Source organism: Pteropus vampyrus, unplaced genomic scaffold (assembly GCF_000151845.1).
Source record: "Pteropus vampyrus isolate Shadow unplaced genomic scaffold, Pvam_2.0 Scaffold17, whole genome shotgun sequence".
Taxonomy (NCBI): domain Eukaryota; kingdom Metazoa; phylum Chordata; class Mammalia; order Chiroptera; family Pteropodidae; genus Pteropus; species Pteropus vampyrus.
In genome coordinates, this window is record NW_011888798.1 from 9,555,830 (window position 1) to 9,569,321 (window position 13,492).

At 36.3% G+C, this 13,492-nt stretch overlaps 2 protein-coding genes and 1 pseudogene across 24 annotated transcripts in view; 1 reads left to right on the plus strand and 2 right to left on the minus strand.

The window, feature by feature from the left end:
- The window catches only part of R3HDM1 (R3H domain containing 1), a 171,153-nt gene extending 170,507 nt beyond the window's left edge, over positions 1–646 (minus strand). For 10 of the 19 annotated variants that reach the window (XM_023527500.1, XM_023527498.1, XM_011354493.2 and 7 more), the window contains exon 1: positions 472–645. The gene's annotated coding sequence lies outside the window, so the exon portion shown is untranslated. Of the gene's footprint in view, positions 1–471 lie in introns of all 19 variants that reach the window. The other 9 variants (XM_023527497.1, XM_023527496.1, XM_011354484.2 and 6 more) reach the window with 3 other exon arrangements.
- A 344-nt stretch (positions 647–990) lies between these two features.
- Positions 991–13,492, plus strand: part of ZRANB3 (zinc finger RANBP2-type containing 3) — a 262,163-nt gene continuing 249,661 nt past the window's right edge. For 2 of the 5 annotated variants that reach the window (XM_023527492.1, XM_023527491.1), the window contains exon 1: positions 1,723–2,501. In XM_023527492.1, the coding sequence (XP_023383260.1) occupies positions 2,278–2,501 (224 nt within the window). In that variant the 5' untranslated portion in view covers positions 1,723–2,277. The other 3 variants (XM_011354495.2, XM_023527494.1, XM_023527493.1) reach the window with 3 other exon arrangements.
- On the minus strand, positions 6,348–6,466 carry LOC111736097 (annotated as a pseudogene).

Here is a 13,492-nt window from a genome sequence, read left to right on the forward strand (position 1 = left end):
GCGCCAGCCACCCGAGAAAGCAGAACCACGCACGGCACCCGTTCCTGGCAGGCCTGCTGTGGCTGGTTCCCGAGTCCCTTGAGGGCTGCAAGGGCAGCGGCAGCAGCAGCCATGGCAGGGACTCGGGAACCTTTCCCCTGCCTCCTCCGCTAGGCCTCGAGGGGTTTGCTTTTCACATGGCCCCCGAGTGGGGGCGGTGGGCACAAGGTAGTGGATGCAGCTGCAGCCGCAGCGGCGGGCCAGGAGAGCCGACTCTTCGGAACCCGACCTCCCAGCGGGCTGGCAGCAGCACCTCGGCGGGGCCCTGGCTGGAGCGCCGACGGCTCCGCGGGGAAGGCCACCTTCTCACACACCACATCTCTCCCCTGCCTGCCTCCTTCTCCGTTAGCGCTACCGGTTGGCGGGCGGGGGAGGGGAGCGAGGCGCGTTATTCCCGGGGAGCTGGAGGAGTGAGGGGAGGGCATCGCTTACCCGCGTTACTGAGGAGGAGGAGGCGGTTGGAGTGCGGCGCTGCGGGGCGACGGCAGGGCTGGGTGGGTGCAAGTAAGAGTCTTACGAAAGGGAATTAACCCCATCACCAGCCCGGACACCGGCTCCAGCGGCAGCCGCGGCTGGCAGAATCCCGCCCCTTCCCACCACGCACTAGCCCCGCCTCTTCGTTCTCTTTGAGGGGCAGTAAACAAATCAAAAGCTGTACATTCCCGGAGTGACATGAGAATCATCCAATCATGCCTGGAAAAATGGCCTTCTCTCCACCCCTTTATCTCCTCCCGGGCCGCGGGAGAGCGGAGCCAAGTCTTCCTCCACCCTCAAAGGAAAAAGAGCCAATCGGTGCTTAGTAACCGCCCTTGAAGGACGCAAAAGGCAACCAATGGGAAAACTAAGAGGACAGCCATTTTGCCCACTTGTAAAAGAGCCACCTTTTCCCACGAGTTGGAGCTTGAGGTCGGGGGAGTTCTGGGAGTTTTACTGACCTGGAGATATTGGAAAGACCACCATATTTCTTCAAGGAGTGTTTATAATGCTTTATAGGAGTAAAGGAAAATTTTCATCTTCCGTGTGGGGGGAAGAGAGGAACGCTGCTTAAGAGTTTGGCTCCTCCCCTTAGCAGTAACGGGCTCTAACCCCAACACCTGGTTTCTCCAGCCTCACTTGGGAGAAGGCGGCGTGATTGTCCTTTTGGGTGTGGAGCAAACTACATTTCCCAATGCGCTTTGCTCCGGCCCGTAGCCTTTTCTTCGTTACTTCCCGCGGGGCCTGACGGGAATTGTAGTTCTTTGCAGGTATCCATGCCTCCTCGTTGGCCAATGAGAAGGGACAAATTTTTGAATGATTTGGAATTTGGGGCGGAGAACTAGTTGTTGCGAGGCTGTGGTGAATCCTTGCCACCACTTTACGAAAAGGGATAAGGGATAGGAGAGGTTGGTGGTCAGAGAAGATTTTTCTCCGAACAGCGTAGGAGTTTTAGATTCCTGGTATTTGAACTCTCTTACTTTCAGTTTGTCCCTTTGAAGTCACTTCCGCTTTGGGGCGGACACAAGCCAAACCTGTGGCGGGAGTTGGAGATTCTTCAGCACATATACCAGGTGTGGCCGTCTGCGAGTGGCGTGGCGGGAAAGTCGGTAGTTTCTTGCATGACAGATAGTAAATTGAACGGATTTAATTGCATTTTGTGAACGAATGAGTGAAATGGGATGTGGGTAGTTCCCAAGTCCGTAATGCCATTCTCCATCCCTAGTCTTCAATCCCAGAGTCTCATTTTTCTTGTTTTTATTTTTAATTTTACTTGTTCACTATTAGATTGTACCTATATATGTGTGGAGGGTACCTCTAATGCCTTTAGCCGCCGTCGGTGTGTGAAGCATGGCCTCACCTTTACGTCGTTAGTTTGACTAAAAAGAACTGGCCCTCAAGTTCTGAGCTAACTCCCACTTCCATAAACAAACTTCTAAAGACAAGTTCCAAAAAGAAAAGCTATAGAACGGCTTAGATTTAATATTCAAGAATTGTGCATTTATCTTTCTTTTAGTAAAGCATACATCAAACAAATGGCTACAGGTGCCACTAATACACTGATGAATAAAGACATCATTTAAATATTTGGGAGCCCGTAACCTAACAAGTTTAACGCAAATAGGTTTTGGTTTTGTATCCCCTTCTGGCTGCAAAATTGAGTGTATTTTTTGCTGTTGGACGTTCCTTTTGAGGTACCTTGGGAAACTCATTGAATAAAGGAGATGCAGAGTTATCAGGAAAGGCCTTTCCTCCCTAAGCCTAATGGCTTTCATTCTTAAACTCTTCCTCATCATTTTGACTGAGACTTCTTCAGGTAGTCTCAGTTTTTTCTATGGTTTCACCGAGATTTACCTTTATAAATCATTTCGTAAATATTTGTTGAGCATTTATACTATACTATATCAAACTTTGGAGATAGAGCAGTGCCAAAAAGACAGGCTCCTGTCCAAAAGCAGTGAGGAAGACAGAGGCCAAACAAAATTAAGGTAACATACTCGTTATTTTAATCTCTCATCTAAATTAAGTCTTCATTAGTCATGTTTTGTGTGTTTATTCTGTCACCTCTTTCCATTTTACCTGTGGATTAAAATAAGCGTATTTTCTCTATTTTTTTCTTTACTGAAGTACTAATAAGTTTCCAATACTCATGGTGTTTATGCACCAACTAGATGATAAATTTTATAGTGTAATCCTTCTAGATACAAGAATGTAACCATACCTTTGAGCCAACAGTGTTGCGGGTCCACCAGACAGAGCATTGTCTCTTGTTTTTTAATGCAGTTGGAATTTTCAGTATAATTTAGTGGTATAGTCTTCTGCAGATGCTTAGAGGTTCTTTTTGCTTGTTTGTTTTTGTTTTGTTTTGTTTTTTGTGAGCTCTTCCAGTGAAAACTAATAAATAGTAATGATGGCCATTGTTTTCTTGAGTGTTTCCTCTGAGCTAGGAATGATGTTAAATGTTTTAAGTACATTTTCCTTGCAATATTTTGCAAGTACTGTTACTTGACGTTTTATAGTGGAAAAAATTGGGCCTCAGTGAAGTTCAATCAGACTTTAAGACCTTACCTTGGTCAGTAAATTTTAGACATGGGATCCTGGCATGGTGCTGGGACCTCTCAAGGGGGTCGCCTCATGGGGGACCTCTACAGCGGAGATATCCCTCCTGATTTTTAACTGCCACTTGTGGATGTGGGGCTATTCTCTGTCTCATTCCTGAGCTCATGACCACTGTTCATCTGCCTCTCAAATATTTATTAATCTTCCAGTGTATGCCACGTAGTGACAGAGAAATGTAAAATTCTGTCTCAGGATTCTGGAACCAGTGGTGGCTTTACTTCCTTTTTTGAGCTGTCCTTTGCCATACATTTAATACATATTCATTGTATTTAAAAACACAGGAAAATATATTTTTAAAAAATAAAAGTCATCTGTAATTCTATTGTCCAGAGATACCACTATTAAATTTTGGTGAATATCCTTACAATCTCTCTCTCTAATGGGTACAAATGTGTATGAATGGTATCATATACTTTACTCATTTGTAAACGTATTTTAACTCGACAATAGGCTGTGGATATGCCTGAATAAATATATTATCGTTTTTATGGCAATTTGGTATTTCATTGTATGCCTCTAACATAATCAGTTCTTTGTAAATATTTATATTATTTTTTATGAACTTTTTTTTATTGTGTTAATAAACAAAATTTACCATCTTAACCATTTTTAAGTGTACAGTACCATTGTGTTAAGTATATGCACTTTGTCGCGCAACAGATTTCTGGAACTTCTTCACCTCGCAAAACTGAAACTGCTCATTGAACAATTCTCCTTTTACACTCCCACAGCCCCTGGCAACCACTATTCTACTTTGTGTTTCTAGAAGTTTGACTACTTTAGATACTTCATATAAGTGGAATCATGCAATGTCTGTCCTTTGGCTTATTTTACTTAGCGTCATGTCCTCAAGGTCATCCATATTGTAGCATATGACAGAATTTCCTTTTTTTTTTTTTTAAGGCTGAATAATATTCCATTGTACATATACGTGGTACGTTTTATTTGTTCGTTCATTTGCCAATGGACATTTAGATTGCTTCCACCTATTGGGTATTGTTAATAATGCCGTAATGAGCATGATGTGTAAATATTTCCAAATCTTGTTTTCAATACTTTTGGTGTATACCCAAAAGTTGGATTGCTGGATCAATATTAACTTTTAAGAGCAATATTTGTTGTGAGCTCCATCTTTGTATGCTCGTCTGATTACCTCTTATGTCTATCTATTTTAATATAGAATTATTTAGCCACAAATATTCTGTAATTCCTAAATTGCTTTTTAAAAATCTTGTGCCTATTTTTTTCCTAATTACAGTATTTGAGAGTACCCATTTCCCATTGTTATTCTATCCAATCTGATTGAAAAAAATGATCCCTCTAATTTGTATTTAATTGAATTCTGTTGATGTTAAGCATCTGTTATATCTTTGTTGTACATTGTTTAATCTCTTTGAGTAGCCAGCCTATTGTTACCCATTATAGTCTTTTAATAATTTTAAAGAATCGATTGCTTAGATTTTTAACTCTTTGTCACATATTTTATAAGTCTTCACTCCATTTTGAAATTTGTTTTTTTACTTTTTAATGCTGTTTTCCCATGACATGATTTAAATTATTTTAGTGTTGAAATCTGTCTTTTCCTTTATAGTTTCTAGTTTATTTGTGATGCTTAGATATTTGTGATGCTTAGAAATTAGATAATAAAATAATATGTATATATAAATTTGATTTGTTTTTACATTTAATTTTACAATTTACATATACTGTTCTCTTTCAGTGTTCTGTCTTTTCTTTGACTTGTACCATACCCATTATCTTAATTTCCTGTAACTTTATGTTTTGATATCTAGTAGATAAAGCGTGCTTCCACACTTTTTTAGACATTTTCTTGTATTTTATTAGATAGATTTTTGGTATCATTTTGTCAAATTAAAAATAAATCTGTGCTTTCATATTTTAACAAAATACAAGTTTGAGGTTTATATAGATACTGAATACTAAAAGAAAGGAAAGTATTTCAATTTATATTAACAATACAGAATTTTTTATAGGTACAGTCAAGGCTCAATGGGGCATTCCGTGCTCTGTAAAACATGTTTTTATTACACAGGTGAATCTAAAGACTTACAGTTTAAGAGCACATCTACTTTTTAAAATTATATAATTACTTTTTATACAGAGGCTTGCATTTTATAGGTGGCTTCCTATAGAACCGATAACTTCTGAATGCTTCATTCTAGTTTGTAACTATTTATCCTGCTGTACCTCACAGCCTTTTCCAAGTATTTCAAATTCAACATGTCCCCTAAATCTGCTCCTCTTTTATTTACTCTCTGTCTCATTTGTTTATTTGGTCAAGAAATATTTATTGAGCTACTAAGAGAGGTGCTGTGTAATGGTCAAGAGGGTGGGCTACAGACTGCGGAAGTTTGATTCCCAGTTCTGCCATGTACTCCTCCTTGGGTGACCTTGCACAGATTAGTGCCTTAGTTTCCTTATCTGTAAAAGTGAAATAATAAAATACCTGTGTTGTTGGAAAATTAAATGACTTCATATATGTAAAACACATAAAATAGTGCCTGACATAGTAAGTGTATATTGGTTTTTTTATTAATATTGTTTCTGTTGACCTGGCTAATGGTAGAGTACTGGAGTGAAACAGTGATGAACAAGATGGTTTGTGTTCCTTGACTTTACGAAGGCGTCTTATGAGGGAGAGATAAAATTTAAGTAAACAGATAAAAATAATTTCCAATTGCAATAAGTACTTTAAAGAAACCAATTGATAGTAAGGAAAACATGGAGGAGTCCAGTTGGGAGCTTTGTAGTACTCCAGTTGAGCAGTGGTGGCTTGGGATAGTTGATGGCAATGAAACTGGAAAGAAACGGATACATTTGAGATATATTTTAGGAATAATTGATGATTAATAATACCTGGATTTAATTTGGTCGTTAAGGGAGAAGGAGAAATAAGGAATGAACCCAGATTGCTGATTTGAGTAACTTGCATGGTTGTACTATTTCTGAAAGAGCAGGGATCACACAAATTTAGTGGAGAAATTGAAACATTGGTTTTGGATATATAGGTTAGAAATGTCTATGAGATCTCCAAAATGTCAGGTAGGTGTAGGAGTCTGAAACTAAGAGATTATAAATTGTAATACCTGGATTATCATTTTTCTTTTTTTTTAATTTTTTCTTTTTAGGCGAGGCAACCCTAGTTGACCTCACAGATTAAAAGACCTTGTCAGTTTACAATCCCTTATTTTTTAAGCCTACAGCACCTGGTCTTCCTAGGTGGTCTCCCATCCAAGTACTAACCAGGCCTGACCCTGCTTAGCTTCCAAGATCAGACAGGTTTGGGTTTGTTCAGGGTGGCCTGGCAGTAGACTACCTGGACTATTTATGATAGCCTTCTAAAAGTGTGTCCCTGCCCCCACATTCATTATTTAGTTTGACAAGGTATCTTTATAAAACAGTGGCCTGATTAAACTCTAGGAAAACTTCCCAATTTCTTACAGAATAAAGCACAAACTCTTTTAGCATGGCATATGAGAACCTCCCTGAACTGGCCTGTTTTTACTTCTTTACCACTTGTCACAGGCATCTTATTTTTTAGCTATACTAAACTGTTTAGATTTTCTGAAACTTTGTGCTTTTGCAAATATGGCTTTTTTCTCCCTAGAATATCCTATCTTGATTCTTCTCCATCTGCAAACTTCACTCTTTCAAGTTTTAATTTAAGAGTTACATCAAATATTTATATGAGGTCTGTGTACCAAGCATTTTTCTCCTAAACGAAGCCCTCTTTGATCGCTTGCTGTGTTACACAGAGTTAACATTCCCACTTATGTATGGTATTTTTATACATACTTCTTTCATAGCACTTATCGCAATGTGTTGCAGTTATTGTTTTATAACACTTTTCTGTCCTAGATAGGACTGGAAGGTGAGGCTACAATGACACAAATACATCTTTGTATACCTGGTACCTTCTGCAATGCCTGGTACATAATAAGACACTAGATAAGTATTTGTTGAATGAATGATTTTAAGAGGCAGCATTGCATCATGGCAAAAATTCAGACTTTTAAATTAAGCCAATCTGAGTTCCAGGCTTAACATCATCAATTGCTAACTGGGGGTACACTATATCTCTGAACCTTATTTCTTATTCTTAATGTGAAGATAATATTTATCTTTGTAAGTTATTTTGAGAATTACAGATTTTCTAGAATTTCCTAGTGTAGTGCCTTGCAGAAAGAAGTCACTCAATAAATGAGAGCTATTTTTAACATTATTCTGAAAACTGTTGCTTATAGAATGAAAGAAAGTGTCCTTGCTTTTAAGGTAGTTAGATATTAGGGCAGTCAAGTGACTTTTAAAATATTGCATAGTTCTATAATTTACTGAAATTTATCTTTTATTAGATATTCAGTTTACTGACAAACGTAATTTCAATTGATTAAATTTAGGTTGTAGCTTACTAAAAGTCTATAAATATAGCTATATCAGATATAAACGTAAATAGAATGTACACTGTGATATAAGCATGGAGTATGTTAAAGTTTAAAATAGATCAACTCTGAAGAGTTTCTATGATGAATATGTGACTTTGTGCATAATCGCTGAAAATATTTGAGTAGATAAGTAGATATCTTCATTGACTACCTTTTCAAACTCATAATCACAAACTTTTTTGTTGTTGTTTATTTGTTTTCCCGTGAGTCTGTGGCTTCTGAAATCCATGTAGTTTAAAGCAGAGGTATCCAACAGACCTCCATATTTACTACCTATAGGAACTGGCAATATATTCAAGCCTAATTTGTATTTCCAATGAGGAATTTGGAATTACTTACATTATTACGTGGTTACTTCCATACTTACTTAACTGGAAAAAGGTATTTCCCAAAGATACAAGCTTCTAGTTTTTCTCCCTCACCTCTGTCCACTTAACAGTGAAATGGGAAGAGAGAAGGAATGAGTAATCAAATCTTTTATCTTTGGTCACCCAAGATTTGGCTAAGATATTTCATTTTCACAACATTAACTTTGTGTCTATGTGGCCAAATTATCATAGTAATTAGGTCCATTTCCATTGATAATTTTTATTTTACTAGGATGAATTTATAAAATTTAATTATCTAGATTAACTAAATTAATTTTTAAATTGAACAGATTTGCCTGATACTATGTTTGAGGAAGGATTTTCCATATGTAAGCCTCCTTTCTATCTTAGAACTTTCTAAGGTATTCTAATACCCTAATATCCTAATATGAAACACTAATCTGTATTTAAGAAACTGACCCTCTTTAATCTTAATCACTCTACAAACAATGTCTCAAATTTCTCATAACTTAAATTTGGCTTGCTGTCTTCCTGTGTACCTAGGGTGGCTTCTGCTTTTGAGTGTATATCCCAGTTAACACAAAATGCAAGTTTATTAGTTGCTGGACAGCTGTGTCTCATGTGAACTTTATTTCCACATTAGTTCAGCTATGCACTCCTATGGACCCACCTTATACTTTCTCATCTCTAGGTGCTATTCTACCTCTCATCTCTAATCATGTTCTCCTTGTTCTTTGAAGCTTTAAAAACAAATGATATTGAATGCTTAGTGCCAGGCACTGCTTTAGGTTTATGGACTATACCAGGAAATAAATCAGACAAATATCTCTGTCCTTATGGAGTTTACATACTAGTGGGGAGAGACAGACAATAAACAAAAAATAGTGCAGAGTTTAAAGCAGGAATACATAAGGATGTCAGTGTGACGAGAAAAAGTGAGATAGGTAACAAGAGTTGCAGTGGTGGACATATTGTAGCAGGACTTATAAACCATTACTAGAATTTTTATCAGTAAAATCGGGAGCCACCGAAGAGTTCTGAAAGTGATATGATCAGGCTTCCTTTATCTCACTTGTTTCTATATTGAGAGAATGGCGGGAATGATGTGGAAGCTGGGCTATCAGATTCTTGCAGGAATACAGACTAGATTTGATGGTGGCTCAGATCGAGTAGATTCAAAGGTGGTAGGACATGGTGGGATTCTGGGTATATTTTGAATGTAGAACCAACAGGAGTTGCCAATGGATTGGACGTGCAGTAGAAGACAAAGGGAGGAGTCATAGCTTTGGTATAAGCAACTGGAAGGCTTGAGAGAAAGATCTAGAGTTCAGTTTTGGTCATGTTAAGTTTGAGATGTCCTTTAGACTGCTAGGTAGAAATATTTGGTTACATATGTGAATCTGAAATTCAAGAGAGCTCTTATCTCCATATATAAATGTTGGAGTCATTGCCGTAGAGATAATATTTAAAGCCAAGAAACTAATTAGATCTTTAAAGGATAGAACAAAGGATTCTAAGAGCTGAGCCCTTCTATACTCTAACTGAAGAGGACAGGGAGATGAAGAAGAATGAGCAAAAGTTTAAACTGAGAAGGAATGACCAGTGATGCAGGATAGAAACCATGAGGATGTGGCATTCTAGAATCGAAATGAAAACATTTAATGAGAAGGGAATGACCTACTGATAGGTCCAGTAAGATGAGACAGAATTCTTTCCTGTTGTATTTTACTTCCAGTTAAGGGCCTTTACATGTACTCGTTGGATTATTGTCTGTATATTTTTTAGGTCTCAGCTTTGGTATGAGCATCTCTTAGGAAGCCTTCCAAAACCCCAAAACTGAAAACAGCCCTCTTCTATCTTTCCTTAACACGTAATACTTTCTCTATAATATTTCTTCAAAACTGCATCTATTTTCTTTGTTATTATATATCCAGAGCCTTGCACAATGTCTGCCCCATGTAAATACCCAAATATATTTTGCTGAATGCAAGAAAGAATGAAATTTAGCAATGAAATTTATTAGATGATTATTTTTTAACTAATTCTTTTTAAGACAAATATTTTGACTATTTAAAATAGATATTTCCACTGAGATTTAGCCCTGAAGCAGAAATGGAAATTCCTGTGCTGAAAAGGGAACAAAGACCCAGATATATGTGTTACCTGTGCCACTAGCTACATGATCCTGGAGTTTCATCTTTTTGGATCTCATTATCCAAACTTTCAGATTCATTGGTATGTGTTAAGCCAGAGTGTTTGATTTTTTGCGTTTTTTCAGTTAAACTTTTGATTTTGAGATCACTGTATATTTACATGCAGTTGTAAGAAATAATGTAAAGAAATCTTGCATATCCTTACCCAATTTCCCCCAATGGTAACATCTTGTAAAACTGTAGTGCAATGTCATAACCAGGATATCAATACAAGACAGAGAACATTTCCATGTCACAGGGATCCCTCATATTGCCTTTTTATAGCTACAACCACTTCTATTCCTCTCCACCTTAATCCCTGGCAACTATTAATCTTTTCTCTATTTATATAATTTAGTTATTTTGAGAATGTTATGTGAATGGAATCAAACAATATATACCCTTTTGAGATTGGCTTTTTTCATTCAGCATAATTCTCTGGAGATTCATCCACCTCATTGTGTGTATCAGTTGCACCTTTTTATTGCTGAGTAGTCTTCTATGATATGGATATGCCATACTTTGTTTAACCATTCACCCATTGGAGGATATCTGGGTTGTTTCCAGTTTTCGGTTATTATGAATAAAACTACTGTAAACATTCATGTTTATAGGTTTTTGTGTAGACATAAGTTTTGGTTTCTCTAGGATGAATATCCAGCAGTACAATTGCTGAATTATATGGTAATTACATGTTTAGTTATTTAAGAAGCTGTCAAACCATTTTTTTCCATCTGACTGTATGTATATTCCATCTTTTTAGAAGCTTATATCAAGCCAGGATTTGGGGTTTTTTGTTTGCTTGTTTGTTTGTTTTGGTTTTTGTTTGTGTTTTAAATCTTTGGATAAAGCTTTACTTCTTTAATGCTCTGTAGCCATACAAACTTTCATTTGAATCCTGGCTATCTCACCTGCTGTATTATACTTTCCTCATTAGTAAACAAGAATACATGTATCCTAGCATTCTTAGGGGGATTAAATGACAAACATATGTTCAAGTTCTTGGCATGTAATAAACACTATTATATGTTGGGCACTCCAGAAATATTAGTTCTTTCCCTATCTTCAGAACTAATAACAGCCTATTTTTGCTAGTATTCATGCTTCAGTGGCATATGACATCATCTCAAGAGTTTGCTTATATTATAATCAGTTCTAATCTGTTCACAGCATTACCACTTTTAGATCTTTGTTTATTTTTCTCAAAAATCTTTTATAGTTTTTTATATATAGGTTTTTCACATCTTTTTTAAAAATTTATTTAGGATATTTTAGTTTTTTTGATGTCCTTGAGAATGGTATCAATTTTAATTTTATTTTCTGATTTTTGCCTCTATAGTTGATTATGTATATTGATCAAGCATTCATCATCCTTACTATATTTGCTTATACATCTACTAGTTTTCCGTAGATTGTTTTTGTTCTATGTACATAATCCTATTATGTCATCACTAATTAAAAATTTTTTTCTTTTCTTTCTCTTTTTCCTTTTGCCTTATTCAGCTCCTCTGTTTCCAGCATTAAAATAAGAAGAAATAGGCATATTTGTGTCTTTTCTGATACTGCAGGAAAACTTTCAACATTTTACCTTAAGTATGGACATCATGTGAAGGAAGTTCTCTCCTATTTTTTCTATGGCAGGAAACTTTTGCTCTGAATGGATTTTTATTTTTATTAAATGCCCTTCCCACCCCCCCACCCCCGCACTATTGCAATTACCATACAAATTTTATTCTTTACTTTGATATTGTAGAGAATTACAGAGATTGCATTTTTTTCACAATATATTTCATAACAGCTTAATTGGGATATAATTCACATGCCATAAAATTCACTCATTTTACAATTCTGTGGGTTTTGATATATTCACAGAATATTGTGGAACCATCATCACAAATCTAATTTGAGAACATTTTCATCACTCTAAAAAGAAACCCAGTACTCATTAGCAGTTGCTTTCTCTTCTCCACTGCACTACTCTCCTCCATCCCCCGCCCCAACTCCAGCCCTAGGCAACCACTCTTTTACTTTTTGTCTCTACAGATTTGCCTAGTCTGGACCTTTCATATAAATGGAATCACACAATATGGTCCTTGTGACTGGCTTCTGTCACTTAGCATAATGTTTTCAAGGTTGATCCCTGTTGTAGCGTGTATCAGTATTTCATTCCTTTCTATTATCAACTAACTATTGTATGGATATACCATATTTTCTTTCTTCAGTCATCAGTTGATGGACATTTGGATTGTTTCCACTTTTTAACTATTATGAATAGTGATGCTATTAAAATTTGCAAGTTTTTGTGTGGATGTATGTTTTCATTTCTCTTGGATGTGTGCCTAGGAGTAGAATTTCCAAATCTTAATTGTATTTAACATCATGATGAACTGCCAGACTATTTTCCACAGTGTCTACACTTTCATACATTTTCATAAACAGTGTTGGAGGGTACTAATTTCTCCACACTTTTATCAACACTTATTATTATCTGTCTTTTTTATTTTAGTGACCTTAATGGGTATGAAGTGGTTTCTAATTGTGGTTTTGATTTGCATTTTCTTAATGACTAGTGATAGTGAACATCTTTTCGTGTGCTTATTGGCTATTTGTATGTTTTCTTTGGAAAAATGTTTATTCAGATTTTTTGCCCATTTTTAAATTGAGTTGTCTTTTTATTATAGAGTTGTAATTGTTCTTTGTATATTCTGGATACCAGTCCCTTGTGAGGTATAATTTGCAAATATTTTCTCCCCATCTATAGGTTGCCTTCACTTTCTTGGTGGTATTATTTGCAGTTTTTAATCTTATTGGAGTCCAATTAACCTATTTTTTCTTTTATTGCAATTATTTTGCCATTGTATTTAAGAAACTATTGCATACTCTAAGGTCTTGAAGATTTACTCTTAAGCTTTCTTTGAAGAATTTTATAGTTTTAGCACTCACATTTTAGTCTTTGATCCATTTTGAGTTAATTTTTGTATATGGTGTGAGTTATAGGTTCATCTTTATTCTTTCATATGTGGATATTTAGTTGTCCCAGCACTATTTCTTAAAAAGACCATTCTTTTCCTATTAAATTGTATTGATACCCTCATCAAAAATCAACTGACCATAAATTTAAGGGTTTATGTCTGGACTCTCTCTTCTATTGATCTATCTATCTAGCGACCACTGTCTTGATTATGAAGCATTGTAGTAAATTTTACAACTAGAAAGTATAAGTTCTCCAAATTTGTTCTATTTCAAGATTGTTTTGACTATTCTGGGTGCCTTGCATTTCCACATGAGTTTTAAGATCAACTTGTCATTGATTGAGATTTGAAAGTTGAACCAGCCTAGTATTCCTAAAATAAGCGTATTTTAGTCTAGATTTCTT